The 26,465-nt window shown below is 47.2% G+C and overlaps 1 protein-coding gene and 1 pseudogene across 1 annotated transcript; one reads left to right on the top strand and one right to left on the bottom strand.

The window, feature by feature from the left end:
- The first annotated feature begins 1,507 nt into the window (after positions 1-1,507).
- UBAP1L (ubiquitin associated protein 1 like) lies at positions 1,508-24,976 on the top strand. The gene is made up of 6 exons (XM_012758746.2): positions 1,508-2,107; positions 8,720-9,014; positions 15,031-15,591; positions 17,763-17,972; positions 23,550-23,651; positions 24,525-24,976. The coding sequence occupies exons 2-6, from the start codon at positions 8,895-8,897 to the stop codon at positions 24,657-24,659; spliced, it is 1,128 nt and encodes a 375-aa protein (XP_012614200.2). The 5' UTR covers positions 1,508-2,107; positions 8,720-8,894; the 3' UTR covers positions 24,660-24,976.
- On the bottom strand, positions 5,372-5,474 carry LOC142871582 (uncharacterized; annotated as a pseudogene).
- Positions 24,977-26,465: the final 1,489 nt, after the last annotated feature.

Here is a 26,465-nt window from a genome sequence, read left to right as displayed (position 1 = left end):
TTGACAAAATAGTTCCTAAAGAGTTCCCACAGTCTTGGTCTTGCCGATTGCTTCCTTGTGATATCATATCCCTCTGCATATATTCTATAAGTTAGTGTTTAATATGGTAGCCACACACAGCTATTGAACACTTGAAATGTGATTAGTTTGGGATGTGCCATTACATAGGTGGCTTACATTATGTTTCTATTGGATAGCATTGATCTAAAAGCTTGATCACATTTAGATTGGAATTTTCTGGCAAGAATACTTCACAGATATGATGTGCCCTTCCATTCAGGAGGCACTAATGTCTGGTTGTCTTTTTTTGTCATGTTAGCAGCCACTGATAGGACCTAGATTCATGAATTCATTGGGGATTGAAAAATAGAGTTTAATTGTCATTCTTCAAGTTATTAGCTGAAATACTTCTAAAAAGAGAAACTTCCCCTCATCAACTATGTGATTATCATGGAGTACAATTTATATAGAAAAAGCAAGAGATAAATACTTGGTTCCCTTTATTTTATTAGTTTTCAAAATAATGACCTGGTTCCTTACCATTCTGTAAAGGTAGCCAATGAGTTTTGTTTTTAAGTATCATTATGAGTTTGGATCTTATATTTTTTTCTGTTCATTGTTATCTTTATTGATTGTCTCATCTTTGGCCAATGGGAGCCTCTTCAGCTAAGTTCCTGAGTTCCCACACAATCCCAGTATTCTGTCCCAAGCTTCTCACATACATTTCCTCCCCCAGACCTGGGATCTGTCATTTCTCCAACAAGCCCTGGTTACTGTTCAGTGGAAAAGGTACTGTTCAAGTGGGAAAAGACTACAGCCTGAGGCCGTGCGCGGTGGCTCACGCCTGTAATCCTAGCACTCTGGGAGGCCAAGGCGGGAGGATTGCTTAAGGTCATGAGTTTGAAACCAGCCTGAGCAAGAGCGAGACCCCGTCTCTACTATAAATAGAAAGAAATTAATTGGCCATCTAATATAGAGAGAGAAAAAATTAGCCGGGCATGGTGGCGCCTGCCTGTAGTCCCAGCTACTCGGGAGGCTGAGGCAGCAGGATCGCTGGAGCCCAGGAATTTGAGGTTGCTGATGCCAGGGCACTCACTCTAGCCTGAGCAACAAAGTGAGACTTTGTCTCAAAAAAAAAAAAAAAAAACCAAAAGACTACAGCCTGCATAATAGGATTGCTTTTGCTTTTGTTATTGTTGGTCGATTCTTGTTCTTTTCTTTTTTTTTTTTTTTTTAACTTTCCTCTTCTACTGGATCTTTTTTTTTTTTGAGACAGAGTCTCACTCAGTTGCCCAGGCTAGAGTGCCGTGCCCGGGTGCAGGGTGGCAGCCTAACTCACAGCATCCTCAAAACTCCTGGGCTCAAGCAATCCTTCTGCCTCAGCCTCCCGAGTAGCTGGGACTACAGGCATGCACCACCATGCTCAGCTAATTTTATCTATTTTTAGTAGAGACGGGGTCTCGCTCTTGCTCAGGCTGATCTCGAACTGCTGAGCTCAAACATCCGCCTGCCTAGGCCTCCCAGAGTGCTAGGATTACAGGTGTGAAACACCACGCCTGGCCTCTTGTTCTTTTCAATTAATAGAACCAGAAACTGCAATTGTATTAACTAAGCTTTCAACCCTTTTCTAAATCATGTCTTTTTTATACATTTACTTAATATTCTTCATATATGAAACATGAATGAATGAAAATAGAGAAATAAAATTATTCATAGCCTAACCAGAAGTTAACCAATTATTTGTTGATTCATCATATCCTATATGCAAGACTGTTCTTTTTCCTGGGAGAAGAGACCCTGGACTTGTGAAGAACTCTAATAAAAGCATATATTTTTAATAAATTAGGTAATAGAGGAGAGATTAGGAAGCTATGAGAGAAATAGATTAGTTATATGTTAATTACTAAGGGTATTAAGCCCAAGTAGCTGAGTTTATGATGTCAAAGAATTTGCTGCCACAAGCCAACCAAGTTAATCACTCTAAAACCATTCATGTTCCTATGTCCACGTGACGTTTGTAACAAGAAGCTTAGCTAGGATTATACCATCTGTTGTAGCAATTCACTTCTACGTGCTTTGTCCACAGGGGAGTTCTGCCAATTACAAGGTAAGTACGAAGTATATCTTGTTCCATTTAAATAAGTATAATAATATGCTATATATAAAAGGAATGTGATGCTATGTAGTATTAGTAATTTGGGGGGACTGGTGATTAAATCAGACATTTCCAACTAAAAATGTTTTTAATGCTTAGAACCAAGAAACTATTCCCATATAATGAGCTACTTACCATTGTGTGAATCCACACAGTAGTTCCTGACTTGCCACATGTGGCCCCCCAGAAGAATTTGTTTCCAATGCAGATTCCATTTGCTTTTTGAAATAAACTTGGTTTTTCATAGTCCCTGAAGCAAAGATTGAGGTCTTTGAGGCAAGTGGTGTTAGAGGGCATGACTGTGCAGAACAAAAGACACTTTGCTCGGCTTTATTCATCCATGCTTGCCAGAATCTGGGTACCAGGATTTGAACTGTTCTTTAGGAAATGGTTTTTAATTTGCCATTTTCTGGGTACTACTGCAGTTAGATGCTAGAAACATAAACAGGAAAAAACAGGATTCCTGCCCTCCTGGCATTTGAGTCTAAAGTGGAGAAGCTTAATGACTGATCTACAGATAATTAGTCATTAGTTATAGTTGTGCTAAGTGCCACAAGGAAAAGTCCTTACTAACCAATTTACATTTTTCATTGTCCAAATACTAAGTTCCTACTGAGGCTAAGCAAAATACCAAATACTCCCTAACCTCATAGAAAATACAGGCTATGAGGAAGACAGATATTAATCCAGCAATCATTAAAAGTATGCTGAATGCTTTGAAGGAAAGGCACAGTTCTATGAAATTATGAATTAGGATTTTTTTCCAAACAGGGTTCTGTAATACACTGAGGTGAAATAATAGAAAACGTCTATGTAACATATAGTGATGACAAGAATCATCATTATTCATTTTACATTTGTTTGCTAGGTCACAAAGTGTACTATGGGCCACATTAAAAAAGAAAATTCTTGAGTGGTGGCATGTACTTGTAGTCCCATCAATAAAAAATATTCTGGAAAGCCACCATACTAGGTAAACCTAACCAAGTTTGGGGGTCAGGGAAAGGTTTTTTGAGGAAACGATGTTTTCAGCTGAGCTCTGAAAAATGGACGGCTCTTAATTAGTTGTGGGGAAGAGACAGGGAAGAACATAGCGAGTATCTGAAACAACATATGCAAAGGCTCTGGTGGGCCAAAGGACCACGGCAGTTGAAGCTAGCATGGCCAGAGTAAGATGGGAGGAGAGGAATCCACGCCCAGAGGTTGCAAAGCTTCAGAAGGAGTTTAATTTTTATTTTGAAAGCAGCCAGGAACCATTTAAGGGTTTTAAGCAAGGAAGTGGCTTTAGTTCTGTGTTTTGAAATGATCCCTCTTACCTTGGCATGTGGAGCAGAATTGTAATAATAGAGCATGTGAAGATACATGCAGACCAGTTGTCCAAGTGAGAGATACTGTGATAGGGGCTTGGAATGCCATGATAGCAATGGAGACAGCATGATGTGGCTGGAGTCCAGAGGTTTGGGAGGTAAAACTTGGCATGGGGGTTGAGATGGGAGATGGTAAAGGAGAGAAAAGTGTCAGGGGTGAATCCTTGTGTACCTGGCTCAATGTCACCATTCCTTGAGACAAGAAACCCTCTGCAGGGGAGAGGCAGTTTGGAAGAGGGAAAAATCAATTCACTTTTCATACGATGAGTTTGAGACTTCTTGGGGGAGATGCCTTGTGGGCAGTTGTGTTTATGAGTTTGCTCTGAGAAAAGAACTAGAGAATTTGTGTGAATCATTGGTAGGTAATTGAAGCTATGGGCAAGGATGAAGTCATTTAGACAGTGCTAATGCCATTGCCTGGGCTCCACCTAGACCAATTACCACAACTTCCACCCACCCAACTCCCAACCCCTATGCTCAGATGCAGCCAAATGGGCACAGATCCATGCACTGGTGTTTGAGAAGCCCTGAGTTACACAGTCTGGCGAAGCATGCTCAGCCTGGCTTTGCTAATGTTCCCACCCCACTCTACACCCTCAGGCCTATTACAAGCTTACTCTACCACCTACTGAATAGTCAGCACTCTGCCTACAGCTAAAAATCCTCCCCAGCTCTACCCCCATCTACCCTTTCAATCTTACCTCCCACTGCTTCCCAGCACAGACTGCTGACTCACTTGAGTCAAGCAGCTTCTCACCCCCTCACTCTGCAGCAGCCTCCTGCCTCTGCTCCCTTGCTCAAGCTCTTCCTTCCCTGGAGTCTTGCTGTCCATCCAACTCTTTCCCTGCTCACAGACTGCTCCAGGGCCCAATCCCAGTCCCATCTGTTTTCTGAAGCTTCTCCAACTCCCATAAGGATTAGAACACTGCTTTCCTCTGAAGAATGTTATTGCTTAATGCTCTGTACCTCTCATTTCATACTTAGCGCTCGTTAAGAGTATGTTCTAATTAGAGCATACCTTTCACTGTAGTCCTTGCCATTCTTAAGAGATACGTTGCCAGAATCCTCAAACTCTTAAATTATTCCAAAAGCAAGTATAGGGCTAAGTGAAGAATGCCTATTAGGATGCAGATGCTGGGTGGAAGGTGGAGGAGATGGGTGTCCTATACCTGCCAAGTAGATAGGCAATTCACACCTGGTCTCAGTAGAACTATGGTCCTTCCCCATAGCTCAGAATTCAAATGATAGCTGAAAATGTGAGTCATAGATCTGAGAGTGCCAAAACTTGCTGAACTTTCCTGTGTCTCCTATAACACCCTCAGAGTTCCCCTATGAAAGAACGGGCTGATGAGGGAGACAATTTATTGGTTATACTGGGACCTGCCTGATCCTGTACCAAGAAGGCAGCATGAAGAGCTGCTTCCTGATGTGCTGTGAGACAGGCTATAGGCCAGGGGTGGAGAAGCCTTTGAGTCTTATGTACAGTAAGGCACTGACAAGAATGGGCAGATGGGGAGGAGAGGAGGGAATTAAGGGATTTGCCCCCTTGCCTTCATTTGACCTCTCTGCACTCAGATTACCCACGCTGCCTCTCCACGTGGTACTCTCATGTGGGGAAAAGGATGACCGCAGTGACCTCAGGAGCAGGGCTTTGCGTCATTCTGGCAGGGGTGACAGATTGTATTGAGCCAGAGGCGCTCCCTGGTAAGCCCTGATTGTTTGCAGAATGCTGGACTGCGGCCAGGAGTCTAGATTTAATTATATATTATAGGTAGTCAAGAGCTTAAATTCTATGTGCATGACTTTTTTTCCTTTTTTTTTTTTCTGAATGCAATAGGCTCAATATTTAATGTGGTTTAAAGTACATTAAAAAATCGAACTCCTGACTGTTGTATTACTAAACTAAGAACAGATACTATACTTGATCTTAGCCAAAAGACCAAGAAAGTGATATGTGAATGAGTTTTTAATTCTTGGATTTCAGCTTTAGTAGATACTGTTGACTAATACTAATTGATACTTTTTTTTTTTTTTTTTTTTGAGACAGAGTCTCGCTTTGTTGCCCAGGCTAGAGTGAGTGCCGTGGCGTCAGCCTAGCTCACAGCAACCTCAAACTCCTGGGCTCGAGTGATCCTTCTGCCTCAGCCTCCCGAGTAGCTGGGACTACAGGCATGCGCCACCATGCCCGGCTAATTTTTTTTATATATATATCAGTTGGCCAATTAATTTCTTTCTATTTATAGTAGAGACGGGGTCTCGCTCTTGCTCAGGCTGGTTAATTGATACTTTCTTGGTACTTTCTTACCAATAGTGCATGAGAGCTACAGATGTTCCACATCTGCATCAACACTGTTTTAACCATTCATGGTTTTACGTGTGTATAGTGGTATCTCCATTGTTTTATTTTGCATTTCCCTGATGACTAAAGAAGATAAACAACTTATATGTTTATTGTTTATTTGGATATACTCTTTTGTAAAGTCCTTATTAAAATCTCTTACCTATTTATTTGTTTTGTTTTGCTTTGTTTTTTGAGTCAGAGTCTCACTCTGTCACCCTGCCTAGAGTGCAGTAGCATTATCATAGCTCACTGTAACGTCAAACTCCTGGGTTCAAGTGACCCTCCTGCCTCAGCCTCCCAAGTAGCTGCGACTACAGGCGTGTGCCACCATGGCTAGCTAATTTGTCTATTTTTTTTGTGGAGAAGGGTTCTCTCTTCTTGCTCAGGCTGATCTGGAACTCCTGGCCTCAAGCGATCCTCCCACCTCAGCCTCCAAAATGCTAGGATTATAGGCGTGAGCCACCACACACAGCCTATTTCTACTGCTTGTAGAAGTTCTTTGTATATATTGGATATAAATCCTTTTTCAGATAGATGTGTTGCAAATACATTCTCCCACTCTATGATTTGTTGTTTTGTTCTGTTGTACTCTTAATGGTGTCTTCTGATAAATGGAAGTTCTCAACTTTAATATAATGTTACATAATTTATCAGTATTTTCCTTCATGGTTAGTCCCTTTTGCAACTTAAGAAATGTTTGCCAATTCCAAGGCCATAAATATAGTCTCTCATTTTGTCTTCAAGTTTTATTATTTAACCTTGCCCATTTAGGTCTATAGTCTGCCTGGGATTGACTTTTGTGCATGATATGAGAGGTCAAGATTGTTTTCCCCTAGGTAGATATCCAATTGATTCAGAACCATTTATCAAAAATACCTTCCCTTTCCTACTGCTCTACAGGGCCAATTTTGTCATAAATCAAGGGTCCCGATATGGGTGGATCTGTTTCTGGACTTAAGTCTTCTACTATATTGCTTCTTCAAGAGTGGCTTGGCTTTCCTTGGCCCTTTGCATTTCATTTAATTTTAGAATTAGCTGGCCAATTTATACCCGAAAAATGAGATGGAATTGTAATACATGGGATCTAAAATCAATTTGGGGAGAATTGATATCTTTAAAATATTGAATTTTACAATCCTTCAGTATGGTATGTTCCTCTATTTAATGTAACATTTTATAGTTTTCTTTGTAGATGTCTTGTATTAGATTTAGTCCTAGGTAGTTGATGCTAATATAAATGTTATCTCTTTAAAATGTCAATATCTAATGAAATTTTTAGAAGATACTATTTACATGGTTTATTATTTGTATATAAAGATATAATTGATTTTTTAATATTGACCTTGTATCCAATTACTTTACCAAATTAACATATTAATTCTAAGAGTTTTATCCATAGATTCTTTTGGATTTTCTTCATATAGTAATGTCAACTGTAAATGGTAGTTTTATTTCTTTTTTTCCAATCTTTATTTTTTATTTTCCTTCCCTTTTTGCACAGGCTAGTACTTCCAGTGCAATGTTGAACAGAAGAAATGATGAGGACATCCTTGTCTCATTTCCAATTTGGGGAATATCTTTCAGTATTTCACCATTAAGTGGGATGTTTGCTATAGATGTTTTAGAGATACTCTTTCTTAGGTTAAGAAAATTCCCTTCTATTCCTAATTTTCTTTTCTTTTTTTTTTTTTTTTTTACTTTGAGTTGCTGTTTCATCCTAATTTTCTAAAAGGGATTGTTGTTTCTTAAAATCATAAATGGATATTGATTTCATCAAGTATAAAAAAGTATCTGTGGAGATACATAACTATACAATTTTTCACCTTTATTCTATTGGTATTTATCTTTATTCTCATTGATTGACTTTGGAGGGGTAAGCCAGTCTGTCGTTCCTAGAATAAGCTCAGCTTGTCAGGGTTATTTTATTCCATGTGTAATTAATTTTTAGAGACAGGGTCTCACTCTGTTGCCCAGGCTGGAGTGCAGTGGTGTGATCGTAGCTCACAGCAACCTCAAACTCCTGTGCTCAGGCGATCCTCTTACCTCAGCCTCCAGAGTAGTTGGGACTACAGGCATGTGCCACCATACCCAGCTAATTTTCTTATTTTTTGTAGAGATGCGATCTTGCTGCATTGCCCAGGCTGGTCTTGAATTTCTGGTCTCAAGCAGTCCTCCTACCTTGGCCCCCCAAAGAGGTGGGATTTCAGGTGTGAGACAATTATTTTTGTTATTATTTTTGTATCTATGTTCACAAGAGATTGGCTTCTAATTTTCTCATCAAGTTTGGTATCAAGGTTATGCTAAAATCCAAATGAGCTAGAAAGCATTCCAGGCTGGGCATGGTGGCTCATGCCCGTAGTCCCAATGCTTTGGGAGGCTGAGGCTGGAGGATCACTTGAGACCAGGAGTTCAAGACCATCCTGGGCAATGTAACAAGACACTTATCTTTACAAAAAAATTTTTTTAAGTTAGCCAGATGTGGTAGTGCATGCCTGTAGTCACAGCTACTCAGGAGGCTGAGGTGGGAAGATCCCTTAAACCCAGGAGTTGGAGGTTACAGTGAGCTATGATCATACTATTGCACTGGAGTCTGGACCACAGAGTGAGACCCTGTCTCTAAAAAAGAAAAAAAAAAGAAAGTATTCCTTATTTTCTTCTTCTCTGGAAGAGTTTATGTAAATTGATGTTATTTGTTTCTTAAACATTTGGGTGACAACTCTTTTGATGAAATGCTTTAGAACTAGTGTTGTGGGCCATGTTTTGGAAAACAGTGGTCTAGAGCATGACTTACATATAAAATTGCAGTTCCTGTCAGTGTGAATGCTCTTGTTTTTATCCATTTCCTCCCTTATGCAGCACTGGCCACTTCACCTTTCCTTTCCAGCTGTGTGGGGCTCAGCTAAGTGACCCCACAGGAGAGCAGTGAGGCCACTTGAGGCCTGAGCCTGGTCCTCGGGACTTGACAATCTCTCCCTGCCACCAGGCGTCCTGCCCCAACCTCGCTCAGCCATCTCCACACTCCTCTGACAGAATGAACGCCCTGGACGGTGTTCCCTTCAGGGTGCCCAAGGGCTTTGTGATAGACACAGAACCTCTCCCTGGGCCAGAGCTCAGCGTCCCGGCCTGCAGGGAGCTTCTGCTGGGTTCTATGGTAAGTGTGTCTCTGTCCACCTCCTGGGGCTGTGGGTCTGAGGCTGGGCCCCAGGGGGCCTTGTTTCTTGATTTTAAAGGGCAGCTAGGCCCGCTATTGTACAGTCTGTGGAGTTTGGAAATAACCCAATAGAGGAAAATGTGTTTTGTGAAGAAGGCTGGCGGCTGGGTGATGAGGACTGTTCAACGGGTCTTGTTTTAAGCTTAGGATAGATCCTTGGGAGGCTGCCTCCCGTGAGGTGACTGAAAATCACTGCAAGGATGCTCCAATTCCTCTCCTCCCTGTCAGCCTACTGCCACGTCTAAAATTCCACCATTAGAATCACTTCTTTGGACTAAGACACTGTCTCCAGAACCCCCTGTTAAAATGCATACAGTTACATGGGGCACACTGGAAGGGATTGCTGTTCCACAGACCCACAGCCCGTCTGCCCTGGAGGTGGCCTTGGTGCACCGCAGGCCTCCTGGGGCCTACACACTGGGATACGCACACTCCCAGGGAATGCAGTTGTGGCACAAGTGACCTCAGGATAAAAGCGATTAAACTTCCTGAAGATTCAAGTTTACTTGAAAATTTAGGGGGCAAACCTATTTCATTTACATTATAACACAGATACATCTTGGGGTGGGATGTGAAATTTGCATGAATTTAAGAAAACCGAAGAATATTGCAAGGAGCTGGAGCTAGTATTGGCCCCTTGGGGCTGGGTCCCCAGACTCTTGTATATTTACTCCCCACTGTCTGCAGGGTTCTTCATAGAAAAATTTGAGAATCTAGTTTGGCTCTTACTCAGTTTGCCTATGAGAAACCTGAGGCCCAAGGAAGAGAAATGATTCTTCTAAAGTTAGTGGCAGTGACAAGACTAAAACCCAGGTCCTGACTCCAGGTCATTTCATACTAGCTAAGAGTAGGACTTGGAATATGAGAGCTAAAGGGCAGGTAAGGTTTGAAGGCAAAAAAAAAAAAAAAAAAAAAAAAAAAGGAGGTGGGGCTGTTGCAGGGAAGTCAGAAGCAGAGATCAGTCCAGGAAGGAGAGACCTGGGGAGGGGCTGGGGGAGGGGCTGGGGGAGGGGCCAAGGTGGCCTGGCAGTGCAGGGGAAGGCCCGTGCAATTTTGCTTTATTTGCAGACCTTAGAGTTGCGCTGAGGCTCCCTCAGTTCCAGGGCTTCCAGAACGGAAATAAGCTTTGTAAAGCTCAGAGCACCACGTCCAGGGGCCATGCTCTGTTGAGCAGGAGCTCTCGCTCTCCCCTGGCAGCCTGTGCTGTGGACTCTTATTCTCTCACAGGGCTTTTGTTGTTGAGAAGAGGAACATGCTTTATTAAGCCTGCAGTAGAGGGGGATTATCACAGCTTTTCTCTCCCTGCCGAGCTCAAGCCACACTGAGAAGAGGCTATTCTGAAGGTTACCTCTCCTAGAAGCAGAAATGGGCACCCTCTGCCAAGGCCACACCACGCGCTGCCCCTGGCTCTGCCCCGTACGCTTAGGGTGGGCAACTGCTCTCCCTTGAGCCTGTTTCCCTTCCTGGGCCTCCATTTCTTTTACTGCTGGGCCCAACTAATAAATAGAAAAGCAGGGGACTCCAAATATGATTTACAGCCTTCCCTGGTCAATCCTCCAGCTTCACCAGGATGTATTCCCAGCCTTTGGCACTTGAAAGATGGGACACTGGCTGGGCGCGGTGGCTCAGGCCTGTAATCCTAGCACTCTGGGAGGCCGAGGCAGGCAGATTGCTCAAGGTCAGGAGTTCGAAACCAGCCTGAGCAAGAGCGAGACCTTGTCTCTACTATAAATAGAAACAAATTAATTGGCCAACTAATATATATGGAAAAAATTAGCCGAGCATGGTGGCACATGCCTGTAGTCCCTGCTACTCAGGAGGTTGAGGCAGAAGGATCGCTTGAGCCCAGGAGTTTGAGGTTGCTGTGAGCTAGGCTGACACCACGGCACTCACTCTAGCCTGGGCAACAAAGTGAGACTCTGTCTCAAAAAAAAAAAAAAGATGGGACCCCATAACAACGTTATACATGATAGGTAGATTACCAGGTGAATACAGTGGCCTAAAGGGAAAAAAGCCAGCTACCATTTATTGAACATCTACTGTGGACCAGGCCTGTGCTAGGTGCTCTTCATACATTTCCTCTTCTCTCCTTTTTATGATGATCCTTTTAGAAGGTGAGTATTCCTGTACCAAGGACAGGAAACCAAAGCTCCCACCCAAGTGACCCACAGGGCCACATGGCTTATGAATGACAGCCAGGATTCCAGCACTAATCTGTCAAACCCCAAAGCCCATGTCTGTTTCCTCTGCCTGTTGCCTTCCCAAGAAGCCTTTCCTTCCATAGTTAAAGCTTCTGTTGTTTCATAGTTTCCCTTTAATCAATATATATATATATATAGAGAGAGAGACAGAGACAGAGAGACAGAGAGAGAGAGAGAGTGTGCAAGCGCAGAAGTTGACAAACATTTTTTTGTAAAGGACCAAATAGTAAAAACTCTGTGGTGATGACTTAACTATTCCGTTGTGGGGAGAAAGAGATATAGGCAATATGTTCACAATGAGTGGTTATGACTGTGTTCCAATAAAACTTTATTTACCAAAACAGGGTGGAAGCTGGGTGCGGTGGCTCACGCCTGTAATCCTAGTACTCTGGGAGGCCGAGGCAGGTGGATGATTTCAGCTTAGGAGTTTGAGACCAGCCTGAGCAAGAGCAAGACCCAATCTCTACTAAAAAAATAGAAAGAAATTAGCTGGACAACTAAAAATATATATAGAAAAAATTAGTCGGGCATGGTGGCACATGCCTGTAGTCCCAGCTACTCGGGAGGCTGAGGCAGGAGGACTGCTTGAGCCCAGGAGTTGGAGATTGCTGTGAGCTAGGCTGATGCCATGACACTCTACCCCTGGCAACAGAGGGAGACTCTTGTCTCAAAAAAAAAACCAAAAACAAAACAAAAACAGGGTGGGGTCAGTTTGGCCCACAGGCAGTTTGCCTACCCCTGGCTGAGTAAAAAGCCTCCCTCTGATACCTTCCCATGCGCCCTGTTCCCCACCTCTACCCCCTCCCTGGTGACCTCTGTTATTCATTTTTAATGTATTCACCCAGAGGTTCTCGTGTGTATATACAAGCAAATAAAACCATTTCCTCCTTTTTTAATACAAAATGTAATATTTTATATATATTATTCTTCTTGATTTTTTCCTTAATGTATTTTAGGATCTTTCTATATCAGTATATAGAAAGCTGCTTCAATTTTGTTTTTCACTGCATAGTATTACATTATATAGATATATGATACTTTATTGAACAAAGTCCCCTCTTGACGGACATTTTGGTTGTCCCCAGTCTTGACATTACAAAAAAAATAGAAAGAAATGCTGCAGGAAACCGAGACTATATGCAAATGTCCTTTTGAATTTGTGTGAGTGCATCCAAATTGCCCTCCATTAGGTGTGGTGACTGACATCCCAGCTAGCATTATAGGAGTGCCTTTCCCCCCAGACGCCCCGACAGCAGACTGGGTCTGCCAAGGGATAAGCAAATGGGATCTCAGTGCAGGTTGTTTTCTTTATTGTTGTTCTTTTTTATAATTTTTTCTCTTCCTTTTTCTTTTTTATGTTTCTCTTACTGTCTCTAGTCCTTGATTCAGGATCAGTATAGTTTTAATTTGCCTTTCTTTTCTGATGAATGAGGCTCAGCAGTTTTTCATATGTTTAAGAGCCATTTGTGTTTTCTTTTCTGTGACCGGCCATATCTTTTGCCCATTTTCCTGTTAGACTGTTGCTCTTTTTCTTTTCTATTTCCCAGCATTCTGTATTAGCGAAGTTAGTCCTTTGTCTGTGATTTGGGTGTTAGTTTGTTACTTGTCTTTTGACCTTAGCAGTGTATTTGCCATGCAGATTGTGTGTGTGTGTAGTAGAATTATCTTTTTTAAAAATGGATTCTGGATTTTGATCCAAAGTAAGAAAGGCTTTGTCCTCCTGAGATTATAAAGGATTTTTCTCTTTTTTCCTAGTACTTTTATGGTTTTACATGATACATTTAAATCTTTGATCCTTTTAGAATTCCTCCTTGTATATGTACAGTGTGAGAATGGATCCAACTTTTTTTTTTCTAGCTAGCTAACATTATTTATAGACCAGTCACTTCTTTTCATATTTCTTGGGATGCCACCTTTATTATTTACTAAATCCCCATATGTTTTAAAGTCTATTTCTGGACTTTCTATTATGTACCTTTAATCTGTCTGTGCCAGTACCATAGTTTTTGTTATTGAGGTTTGATAATATATTTTAACATCTGGTAGGGCCAGTTACCCTTATTTATATTTTTGTCCCCAGAGTTTTTCTGGCTAATCTTGTTTTTCATATGAACTTTAGAATCATCTCACATAGTTCCAAAATCAATCAACGGTATTTTACTGGGTCTTTGTATCCTTTTATCCCTCTAAGACCCACCGGCTGTCTCTCTTGTTTTCTTGGGCTCTTTCTGTCCAAGTATGCCTTATTAGCTCTTAAGTCGCCTTTTTCCCCCTGTCCTACACAAACTACCTATTTTGTTCCAATCTCTTTCTCTAACCATTTGTTCTGCACATGCTTATAAATGTTCAATCTGTGCCAGGCTGGCCCTGGGCCTTGAAGATACAGAGAGGAATAAGACACAGTCCCTGAGGGCGGCAGGGAGTCCCACTGGAGAAGTTACCTTATGCTCCCCTCCCTGAGGTGGGGTCCTGTCAGGGGTGAGTGCCTATGATCTGCATGTCTTGAGTGTCCATGCCTGTCTTTCTGCCTACCTGTTCCCCACCCCCAACACCACTTCCCTGAGCCTCTCTCTCTTAACTGGCCATGGTATAGCAAATTGCCTTTAAATTTATTTTTATTTTTATTTATTTAATTTTTTTCTTTTTTTTTACTGAGACAGAATCTCACCCTGTCACCCCAGGTAGAGTGCAGTGGCATCAAATTGTAGCCCCCTGAAACCTCCAACTCTTGGGCTCCAGCAATCCTCCTGCCTCAGCCTCCCAAGTAGCTGGGACAACAGGTGCGCACCACCACACCTGGATAATTTTTCTATTTAGTAGAGACGGAGTCTCACTCTGGCTCAGGCTGGTCTCAAACTCCTGACCTCAAGTGATCCTCCTGCCTCGGCCTCCCAGAGTGCTAGGATTACAGGTGTGAGCCACCGAGCCCGGCCAAACATTTTTTATATTTTTAATGGAGTTTATGTTTTCTAGTCTTAATTTTAAAGGTAGGAAACAGGAATATTTTATTTTTGCCTCATTTTATAAACTCTCAAGTTAGATTATGTGGACTCCGGGTTGGTTTTTTAGGTGGCCTGATATGTAGTGGAGAAAGCACTGCCATCAGGAGGAGAGAGGAATGAATACCACCAGCTCCGCCACTCATCGCCGACCTGTCCTCTAGCAAATGAAGTTTTCTGAGTTTCATTTTCATAATCTGGAAATAGGAATGACACTAGAACATACTAAGTAGAGTTCAACAAAGATTAGCGATTATCACATTTCCTGGGCCCCAAAGTAACCTTGGATGGCAGCAAGGGGTGTGGGGTCAGGGATTACTCCATAGGGAGGTTCGTGTGCCTGGCCGCCCTGGACAATCTCCAAGGCAAATGGTGCTGGACTCCCCTTAAAGCTGCTTTGCTAAGAATAAATTTTATTGGAGAATATTTTTAAGCAGCTGTTGTTCAACCACACACTGAATGGCAAAGGGATTTAGATATTGGATTCCACTACATTTCATTCTATTAACTCACTATACTTCATGCCAGAATTTGCCATTAAACTGTCATTGATATCAATCTGCCACAGTGTTGGCTAAAACCGGGGGTGGGTGTGGGCTGCGATGGATGCCCGGGGCTCAGAATCGGAAGCTGTGCAGGCCTACGCAGTCTTTGGCTGAACAGGGTGCCCCAGGTCGGGGATTAGGGATGCGCCTCTAGGTTCTGGTTTGTCCCCCCTCAGCTGGCCTTAAGTCGTCGGTCGCCTTCTCTCCGCAGCATGACTTCAGCCTGGAGAGGAGGGCGCTCTTCTGGGTGGAGGCCGCCGTCTGGGGATCCTGCCCGTACCAGTGCGTTGACCCGGGGACCGCATCAGCCCCTCCGGCCTGGTTCTTGCTGGTCAGCCCCGAATGCAGACTGGCGCCTGCGCCTGACGCAACCAAAGACCCAGAGGCTGGACCCCAGGAGTGGCCCGAGCAGGACGAGGAGGACGGGGAAGAAGCCTCCTCCGCCAGCGAGGAAGAGCCGGGCCCCTGCGACCCCCAGCCCGGCTCCCCGGCGAGCCCCGGGCCCCGCCATCGCCTGGGCTCGCTGGACGTGCTGCGCGGCCTGAGGTCGGAGCTGGCCGGGGCGCGGCGGCGGCTCTCCGAGGGCAGGCTGGCCGCTCGCCCCCGCGCCCTGCTGCACCGCTTCCGCGGCCACCGGGCGCTGAGCCTGTGCGCCGGCCCCCTGCCACCCCCGGGGTCCGCGTCCCAGCTCCCCAGCGCCTCCGAGCCGGCCCCGCGGCCATCCACGGCCGGCGCCGCGCCCCCGCTGCGGAGCCACGAGCCCACAGTCGCGGTGAGGACGCCGCCCGCCCTTCTAGCGTCGCAGCTCAGTAGCCAAGGCCCCCATCATCTGCGTCCCCAGCCCGGCCCGCAGCCTCGTCCCCTCCTGCCCGCGCTCCTGCTTCCTGCCCTAACCGGCTCCCACGCGGGGCCTGTAGCGCTGTCCTTCCCGCAGCCCTTTGTCTAGATGACCCCTGTTCAGAGCCCCCTTTCCCTCCGTTTCCCGCGTGGCTGCCTTGCCTTTAGCCTTTATTAGGGCGCCTGTCACAATGACTGTGATTATCCAGTACCTGTCTGTCTCTTCCACTGGAATTTGGGTTCTTTTAGGATGGGGATTGCGTCGCAATTCATGCTCGTTCCCAGAGCAGACCTGACCCATAGGGGGTGCTCCATGAATGCATGTTGAGTCAATGACAGCGACTGAAACCAGGGGATTCCCGCTGGTGAGGTTTGCTGCAGGCTGGCGGCAGGAGGCTCCCTCAGGGAGTGCCCACTCACTGTCACTTCCTGCCAGACACTGGGCTGGGCCAGAGAAGGTCAAAACCCAGGACAAAAAGAGTTGGCCAAGGGGGTGTGGGACAAGGCCCAGCACTGAGTAGTGGGGTGGGGTGTCGAGATGGAGAGGCGAGGGCTGCTGCAGGCTGGGAAGGCTTCAGGATGGACGAGGTGAACCAGGAAGAACCTGGAGCAGAAATGAAGCCAAAGAAGTTTAAGGCCACTCAGTTTGTCCCTTCCAAGGTCTTGCATTAATAGTACCCAATTTGTTTTTATTCATAATTGTCCTTTTTCTTTAAAAGGTCTCTTCCAAATTGTATGAGTATCAGACTCCACAAAACCTGGATCCAGAGCAGATGGGGGTGGGTCAGGATTAGTAGAAGGTGGCAGCTGGGCATGGCTTTCTGGCCCCCAGCACCCCCATGCTCAGGCTGGGAGACGCTGCAGAGTAAGGCCAAGGTGAAATTAAATCCAAAAGACAGAGACTTGAGGGCTGGCTTTTCCTCCTCACTGGTGTGTGAGCTTAGGCAGGTCACTGAGCCACCCTTTCTCTGCCTGTGAAGTGGGCCAGCAGCCCTTCCCGCAGTTGTTTAGAGCAAATGTGGAGGAAGAGAAGTTCTGTGAGCCGGACAGGCGCTGCCGACATCAAAGACCAGACATTGTTACCGGGAAGGCTCTTCCTGGGTCAGGATTAATTTAACTCTAGCAACAGCCCTGTGGGAGGGATGGGGCAGTATTCTGTAGATAGGAAACTGAGGCAGAGGGTGGCTAAGAATTTTTTCAAGGATGCAAGAGCAGACTCGGCTCCTGAAATTTGGTTATTGTCCACCCTGGAGGTTATGGGCAGAGCCCAGGGCAAGTTCATGGCAGGGAAGCCCCTGAGAAGAGGGGGGTGGGTAGGGAATTCATATCCCTCACATACTCACTCCGCCCCAGGAGCCAGGATAGCAGCTGGGCTTTCCTTGGGAGGAGGGGACAGGAGGTTCAGGGCTGGCAGAGGGGGACTTCCTTACGGGAGATGAGAGGATGCTGGCCAAGCCAACTGAAATGCCTTCAAGCCACCCTCCTTAATCCAGGATCTCTTTGGGTCTCTCCAGCACCACAGCTGAGGGGGGGTGCCCAGTTCCTATCCTGCTCCGCGCCCTGCCAAGCCCCAGCCTAGCCGAACTCAAGAAGGAGGGTCTGGCTGGGAAGATCCACCCCTGCTCCCCCCTCACTAAGCTATGGGGTAAAAAATTCCTGTGAATAGGATTCAGGTCCTAAGCCCATGCTGCTTATCAGGTCATTAAACTTCTCTGAACCTCAATTTCAATATCTGTAAAATGGGATAATAGGATGGCTCTATCATATTTCTTTTGCAGGGTGTTCTAAGCAACCGATGACATGTTAGCATTTGCTGACAGTTTCTGCGTGCCAGGCCCTTGGCAGTCCCTTTTCTCACATGGGCTTATTTAAGCCTCATACCAATCCTGCGAGGTAGCTTCTGTGGTTGCCTTCCTCTTGCAGATGAGGAAACTGAGTAGCCAGCGGGGACAGTGGGGAGCAGGGTCTGCAGGACCCCACACCCTCCACAGTATCAGCTCTTACTCTGTAGAGAAGGGGGTATGCAAAGGCGCTTTTTAAAATGTCCAGCCCAACTGGGTGTCACTTCCTGTGATAACTGACATGTCCAGCCTGTCTGAATTTCAGTCCCTGAGCCCGTACACCAGCCTGCCGCCTCCTGGGGAGGCACCCCAGCCTCTCAACACGCACAGATCACACCCTGATGCTGCGGCTGACCTGCTGTCCGCCCTGAGCCAGGAGGAGCAAGACCTCATCGGGCCAGTGGTCGCCCTGGGATACCCCCTGCGAAGGGCCATTGTGGCTCTGCAGAAGACAGGGAGGCAGAGCTTGGGCCAGGTGAGTGGGGGACCCGGAGCTGAGGGGCTGTGAAGCTGGAGCCAGGTGAGTGGCCACATAGTTTTCATCTTTAACTTGAAGTTTTGTTTCCTTCTCCTGGAGGCAGAAGCTCAGCCTGGCTTTAAACATGAGGGTTTGTGAGTTTCTCCACCCTAAGGCTGCCTCCTCCATAGAGTTTTATCAGGAATCCCCATGCCCACTTGAGAAGTCTTAGTATTCGACTCCTGTCCTGAACCCTGCCCCAAATACAGGGTGGCTGGAGTATTGATAGTCAAGAATGTCTCCGGAACTGTCCAATAGAACTTTCTGTACTGAGAGAAATGTTTTCTATTTGTGCTGTCCAAAGCAGTGGCCACTAGCCATGTGTAGTTACTTGGAATGTGGCTAGTGTGATTGAGAAACTGAATTTTAAATTTTATTTAATTGTAATTAACTTAAATTTAAATTCAAATAGGTACATGTGGCTGGTAGCTACCATATTGGATGGTGCAGCTCTAACCACTTCCCTCTATAAGTAGTTTATTCATACCCACATCCATCTCCCTGCCTTTTCATTTACCCATCCACTCTCTAGTCAAGAGTATTTCTTGGGCTTTTCCTATTTCCGGGGTGTTTATATATAGTTAGGAGCTATTGGGAAAACCAAGGTACACAAAAACTAGTGTTGTGGGCTGGGTTCCCCAGAAAGCAGACTCAGATGGAATTTGGCATGCAGGAGGTTTAGTAGGGAGGGCTTGGGGATCAACTCGTGTGGAAGGGAGGGGACCAAGCAGCAGTGGGCAGAGGGAGAAGTTGAGCAGTAATGCAGGCCCAGTGACAGCGTCAGCCAACCCCACAGCACTGGAGCATCTATGGCCCTCGGAGTTGTCCTAAGTGGGGCTGAGATGGTCAGGTCCTCATACTCCTGCCTCAATCAGGCTTTGCATGGGAGAAGTGGATCTCTGCAGTTAAGGAAATCCCTGAAGGGTACCTCCCAGCTCTCAGCATTTGTGGCAATAAGTCCTTCAATGAAGTGGTATCTGGAAGGTACATTATAGAGTCTACCAGACCAGGTTCTATTCTTGAAGAATTTACTTTACTGGAAGAATGGTGAACACTCATGATGACCTCAGAGCGTAGCACTCCAAGCCACTCTAATGTTTGGAAGCAGATCTTGACCCCCAATGTAAACCAAGACTGTGAGAGCACCCACAGGGGAGTGAGGACCCCCAAAGTGCCTTCAAAAAGGTGTTAATGATAAGACGCTGGGGAGCAGAAGGGGTACAAGGGCTGCAGGGGTGTTTCTGTAATCTATTGCTGTATAACAAACCACCCCCAAACTTAGTGGCTTAATACAAAAATAATTTGTTTGCTCTTGATTCTCTAGATTGGCAGTTTTGGGGTTGGCTCAGCTGGGTGGTTCTTCTGCTCATCTCACTGGGGTCTCTCATATGGGTAACTCAATTGGGGTTAAATGGTCTAAGATGGCCTTACTCTCAGTCCAGTGGTTGGTAACACTTGCCAGGGGTCACACATCTCCAGCTAGCTAGCCCACTTAGTTCTAAGCATGCAAGAGTGAAAGGTGCAAGGCCTCTTGAGGCCTAGGCTGAAATTGTACACAGTCACTTCTGCCTTATTCTATTTGTCAAAGCATGTCTTAGACCATCCTAGATTTATTTATTTTTTAAAGACACAAGGCCTTGTTATGTTGCCTAGGCTGGTCTTGAACTCATGGGCTCAAGTGATCCTCCCACCTCAGCCTCCCAAGTAGCTAGGATTACAGGGGTCACCACCATACTCACTTGCTTGACTTCCAGATTTAAAGGGTGGAAAAACAGACTCTACCTCTTGATGGGAAGGACTTCAGTGAATTTATAGTCATTCTCACTTTACCACAAGGAGGTTCCAGTGATCAAGAAAGACTTCATGAACCACATTCCTGCAGCTAGAAAAGATAATAGGACCGGGCGCGGTGGCTCACGCCGTAATCCTAGCACTCTGGGACGCCGAGGCGGGTGGATTGCTCAAGGTCAGGAGTTCAAAACCAGCCTGAGCAAGACCCCATTTCTATTAAAAATAGAAAGAAACTAATGGACCAACTAAAAAATATATATATACAAAAAATTAGCCGGGTATGGTGGCGCATGCCTGTAGTCTCAGCTACTCGGGAGGCTGAGGCAGTGGGATTGCTTGGGCCCAGGAGTTTGAGGTTGCTGTAAATAGCTGATGCCACGGCACTCACTCTAGCCTGGGCAACAAAGTGAGACTCTGTCTCAAAAAAAAAGATAATAGAAAGGCCTCATGGAAGTGGAAAGTGTTGTGCTGGACTTTAAGGATAGATAAGATCTGACTTTGAAGAAAGGAGAAGAGATGACATTCCAGGCAGGAGGGACAGTGTGAAAAAAGCAGTGGGGGCAGGAAGAAAAGGTTTGGGAGGCCCTAATCCCACCAGTCTCAGTGGAGGAGAAGGTGCATGAGGCAGGCTGGAGGGGATAAGACAAGGGGAATTGGGGGCAGACAAGGGTGCCTTGAGGGCTGGGCTGAGAATTCAGTAAATGACCCAGTAGGCAAAAGGGAGGCATGGAAGAACTGTAAGCAGGGTCAGGAGGTGACATTGAATGCCATTGCCTGCACTCCCCTCCCTCCACCTGAATGTAACATTCCCCTTTGTGGTGTTTGCTTTTTTAATTTTTTTTTTTTATTTCAGCATATTACAGGGGTACAAATGTTTAGGTTATGTATATTGCTTTTGCCCGACCCAAGTCAGAGCTTCAAGCATGTGCATCACCCAGATGGTGCACACTGCACCCATTAGGTGCCTTAGCAGAAGGATCGGCCTGGGTAACTTTTAAATTTTTTGTAGAGACTGAGGTCTCACTGTCCCCCAGGCTGGTCTCAAACTTCTGGCCTCAAGCCTCAAGCGATCCTCCCGCCTTGGCCTCCCAGAGTGCTGGGATTACAGGCGTGAGCCACCTCACCCAGCTGGTTGCTATTATTATACTTTCCTCACTTTGCAGATGAGGAAACTGAAGCCAGAGAGGCTCATACAGCCAGTCAATGGCAGCACTGGGGTTCAGGCCAGGATGGTCCAACTCCGAATCTTGGTTGCACAGTGCTTTTTCTCGCATTTTCTGTCTGAGAACCTCCTAGGACAGCATTCCAAGCTGATAGGAGATTTAAGAGCAGATGTAAAGTTGCTCCTACCTTACACAGCCACCAAAAACCAGGGCCTTGGCCAGGAAGCAGGCCAGGATGACTGTGAGGGGCCAAGTGCACAGTGGGGCTCTGACATGTCTCTCTAGTCCCTCCAGGCCCTGTGACAAGGTTGCAGCCTCAGGCCATCATGGTGGAGGTCTGAAGATCAGTCAGAGCCAGCACAAGGCCCTGGGCTCCCGGTAGGTGGGCTGGAAGGATTTCCCTGCATTGGGAACATTATGTTTCCAGATATAGACTGGCCACCTGCCTGGCCCCCTGGATCTCTGGCTGGCCTTCTTCCCTAGTGGGCAGTCGGGTGCCAGGCCCCAAGGGGTGGACCCGAGGGGCCTTTGGATGACTTCATCTATCCTCCTCCACCAAATAAGATTTTCTTTCCATTCTATGAAGTTCTATTAACTAAGCGACTCTTTTGGGTTCGGATTCCTTCTCCCACTGAAAGACACACACTGCAGTAAGTCCTTTTTTGGCCAAGATAAACAAAAGATGGCCCAGGAGGGAGGACATCAGGTTATAGAGACAGGGTGCTTAGAGTCCAGGAGAGGAAAGAGACACAGAAAATAAGCTTTGTCATCACTCCTTCCTTCCTGCCACAAGCTGAATAAGCAGCAGAATCTTTGCAAATCCAGACTCCCAGGCCCCATGCTGAAGGGTCCCAGTCACTGGATCTGAGGTGGGCCTGGGGGCCTATAATTTTAAAAGATCTGAAGATGGTTCTGATATCCAGCCTGGCATGGCTCAAGGTCAGCTGTCCCTGGTCAGTGATTCTTAGCCTTGGGCGCACACTAGGATCACCTGGAGAGCTATAAAACTCCCAATGCCCAGGCTGCCCCCAGGCCCATTATAGCAAAACCTTGGAGATGAGGCCCAGGATCAGTAGTTTTAAAACTCCAGAGGTGGCTGCAGTGAGCACTGAGGCTGAGAGCCACTGCTGTGGGTGAGTCGCAAGGTGAAGGGAACGTCCACCGTCTGCCCTTCCCGCCCTCCTTCTGAAGGGGAAGGCTTCTCTTAGAAAGCCCTGTCCTCTGGCACCGCCCAAAGCCCTCCTCTAGCAGCTGATGCCTCTGATGGACAAGGCATTGACTGAGAGATTGGGCAGGTGATCTGGGCCTTCGTTCTGGGACCCTGGGCAAGCCACCTGCCCCACCTGGACCTCAGCTTCCTCAACTGTGAAAGGAGGGCTTGGGTGAGTGGTTTTCAAAATGTCCTCAGAGCAAGGTCCAGGTGTCATGGGCAGGAGCACTGGACTCCAAGCTCCCATGTCCCCTGGCCTCAGTCCTCCAAAAGCAGCCCTGATCTTATCCTGTTATTATTGGAGCTTCCTTGAGCTTGGGCCAACAGTTGAGGAGCTAAAACAGTTTGAAAACTATTAGTCTAGATGATCCATGCTTTCAGCCCAGCTCTGAAGGTCTGCAGAAACCCGACCTGTGCCTTCTGCACGCGCAGCCATGATTCTTACTGTCTGGAGCCTTCACTTGGCACCCACTCCCCATAAATCCTGCTCCGATGTGCCTGGCACTGGTGGCGTCCCGTATCTGGTTTATCTCCCCCACTACGCTGAGAGTTCCTTGATGTAGACTTCCTTCATTTTATAAACACAGCATGCATTTATTGAGCCGCTTCTGCCCCCCATGCTGGGTGCTGGAGACACAATGGCGAACAAGACAACCCCTGCCTCGTGGGGGGAGAAGCTGGTGGGGGGGAGAGAGATAAGAAAGCTTAAGGGAAGCAATTACAAAGCGAGACGGGCTGTGCAGGGGAAGCACAGGGGACACGGACTGAGGGGCAAGGAAGGGGCCTTGGCTGAGGGAGCAGCAGATGCAGACGCCTGGCGGGGGGGAGGGGGAACTGAGGCTGTGTGCAGGTGAGCAGGGCTTGGAGCCCCAGCAAGGAGGCAGCTCATTTTCCTGAGGGTAAGGTAGCCCCTGATGACGCTAATAGGTTTCAGGCCTGCACCCCTCTCCTGTATTGGGACAGGACTGCCGCACAGTAGGGGCTCACGGAGTCCCCGATGACAGAGAAGTGTCCGGGGGTGGAGGTGCACGAGTGTGGATGGGAGAACAGGCCAGGGCGCATGCGCGGGTGCAGGTGTGTAGGAATACATGGGGTGGCAGGTGAGACACCTTTGTTTGAAGCCTGTCCTGCTCCCTGCTTAGGCTCTGTGAACTCCCTACCCCCCCCCCCGACAGCCCTGTTCCTAGATTCCAGCCCCCAGCTTGGGACAGTTGGTGAGGACCCTCTGTCCACCTGTCCCCAGATTGTCAGAAGAGGCCTCTGTTCCTCTTCTCTTGGCTGCATGAGGTGGGCTGCCCAGGGAGCCTGCCCGTTGCGCCTGCTGCCCGCACACCTCTCACCACCCCTTCCTCTCTGTCCCCTCCCTCCCAGTTCCTCAGCTACCTCAGCGCCTGCGACCGGCTGCTGCGGCAGGGCTATGAGGAAGGCCTGGTGGAAGAGGCCATGGAGATGTTCCAGTTCTCCGAGAGCCAGGTCAGCAGGGCCTCCTGCCAGGGCCCCAGAGGGCTGGGAGGGCTGAGGGTGCCCCACAACCCTGGTGGCAGAGCCAGCCTGGGGCCCCGCAGGAGAAGGCCTGCCTGCCCCGCCCTGGGGAGAAGGAGCCCGGCCAGGGAGCTGAAGCCTGAGTGAAGGCGGGAGGAACAGAGGAAGACCTGGAAGAGGTGGAGGGGAGATAGGAGGCAGAGAGGAGCAGGGGCTTTGTTTTATTTAACTGAATCAACACGGCAGGTATTACTGAATGCCACTCTTTGTCAGACACCCAGATAGGAGCCACGGGCAGTGCAAAGATGCTAGAACTCTCTACTCGGGGAGTTTGCCGCCCACCCAGAATGCACGCAGGTGTGTGCCCAACAGTAAATTCTAAGTGCCTGATGACGCTTGGAATCCTGTCTACAACTGCCAGAGAGTTCTTCACAGAGGCCGAGGGGACGGAGGAGTGGGTGACATGCCCAAGTGGAAAGAGGGAGGAGAGGTGAAGTTTTGAGCTCCAGGGTCAGAGGGGGAAGGCAGGCAGAGGCTGCGCTGTGGGCCCCAGCAGTGTTCGGGGCACAGAGCCCCCGTGCTGTGCACGCTCTGGGCACTAGTGTGCCGCCTGCCTCTTCCTGCCCCAGCACCAGAGCACAGCGCCCAGCGCCCAGTGGGAGGGGTGGCAGTGCAGCCGGGACACAGCCCGTGGCCAGACTGGACCTTCTTTCCTTGGGAGAGGAGGGTGCTCCCTCCCCAGAATCATGTCACCTGGCCCCGGGGGACCACAGCTTGCTGGGACTAGGCACAGGGGCGGGGGCTCCCCAAGGCTGAGGCCGGGCCTCCCAGAGCCAGCAGCGCCCTCCTTTCCTCTCTTCCCAGGCAGGGGAGTTCCTGCGCCTCTGGGAACAGTTCAGCGACATGGGCTTCCAGCAGGACCGGATCAAGGAGGTGCTGCTGGTCCATGGCAACCGCCGAGAGCAAGCCCTGGAGGAGCTGGTGGCCTGCGCGCAGTGACCGCTGGGCACTCTCGTCCAGGGCCAGGCCTGGCAATCCATCCTAACTGCATTATTAAACCAAGTAAGAATAACAGAGGGATGCATGGTTCCTCAGTATGAAAACACAAACAATGCCAAGGGGGAGTAAACACCAAAAGAATCAGCTGGAAAGAGTTGAAGGTGTTGCCTCTTGGGGGGGGGGGCAGATGGGAGAGCAGGGCAAGGAACTGTGTTTTTCATACAAGCCTTGTAAAACTATCTGTATTTGACTCTTAAACCGTATGCATTAGTAACTTTGATGTTAAGAAAATTAAAATGACTAAATGATGGACCGCTATTGTGAGTCCTGCTGGATCCTGGTCTTAGTGTGGAAAGGACATCGAACTGCAGGTCAGAAGAGCTGATTTCTGATTTTATGTCTGTTCATGTCTGGCCCAAGGCCTCTTTGGGCCTCAGCTTCTCCAGGAAAAGTACTGAGATTTGACCAGGTCAAAAGTTTGCAGACCTGGCTGCTCTCCATAATAATCCCTGGGGACTTTGTTAAAGAGTCCCTGGCCCCAGCCCTGCATGTTCTGATTCAGAAAGCTCAGCTTGGCAGCCCCCAGAAATCTGTTTTGTTCCATGCAGGAAGCTCTCTGGGGATTCTTTACAATGTAACAGGCCATGGCCAGTGTGTGTGCCCCTCAGGACCAGCCAGTCTGGGTCCTCTTTTGCTCTGACAATCTGTGATCCTATGTCAGTCTTTCTTCATTTAGGGGATGGGGCGGTGGGGACCAGAGTTCTCTCCAGTCACCCCAGGCCTATCCTTTAGGGACCCCAAGGATTGAAGGGACCAGTTTCCAGAGGCCTGGTAGACTCAGCCAAGCAGAGGTCAGAGCCCAAGGCACTGAAGCCCCTGCCCTTCCTGGCTGGCTCTCTGCAAGGACCGATGGCAATCAACACAGAATCAAAACCTCTTGGCCCTCCACCCTGCAAACAGGGCTGGACATGGAGCTCAGATCTGTAAAAAAAATCAAAAAACAAATAAAAGCTTTCACATTTCTCAGGGCTTCAACCCCGCTAAACCTCAATGCCTGCCAACTTGAAATCACATTAAAAATATTCTTTGGCCTTAAAATTTGCTTTGAATAATTTGCAGGCAATGCAAAACTATTTGAGAAAACAGGCATGATGGCATAAAGCTGGTCATGTGTCTGTTGCCAAAAATAAAACTACACTTGGAAAAGACAGCAATATTAAAGTGTAATTCCTAAGATGCAATAGGTCCTAAGATGTTATAGGTCCTCAGCTATTATGTTTATGATTAAGGTAATCCGGCCTCAGTTTGCCACTTTATGAAGTCCTCCTGATTAGAGGCAACCAGTTGGCAGGCCCTCACCCACTCATTACTCCCATCCTTCTCCCACCTGCTCCAAACCTGTCCATTTTTAGAAAATTATTGCTGGAAAATGAGAAGATGGGAAAATTAGTTTAAAATATTTTTATGAGGCAGAATAGTGTGGTAGGTAGAGGCATGGACTCTGAAATCAGATCTGAGCTGAAACTACAGGCTTACCACTAGCTAGCTGTGTGACGTTTTGAAAGTCACATAACCTATCTGTGCCTCAGTTTCTTATCTCTAAAACACAGATGCTGAAACTTTCCAACTGTGATGATTGAGCGGGATGTCACACAGGAAGCCTGTGGCATGGTATCTAGTTGCTATTTACTTATTTATACATACCTATACCCTTCCCCATCCCGTAACCACTACTGCCTTTACTCTGATCGTCCTCATCATTATATGGTCAACAAATCTCCAGCATTTATAATCCAACTCGGAAAA

This window comes from Microcebus murinus, chromosome 6, assembly GCF_040939455.1.
Source record: "Microcebus murinus isolate Inina chromosome 6, M.murinus_Inina_mat1.0, whole genome shotgun sequence".
Lineage (NCBI taxonomy): Eukaryota > Metazoa > Chordata > Mammalia > Primates > Cheirogaleidae > Microcebus > Microcebus murinus.
The sequence above is the reverse complement of the archived record's forward strand: the minus strand, read 5'-3'. Positions and strand labels throughout refer to the sequence as shown.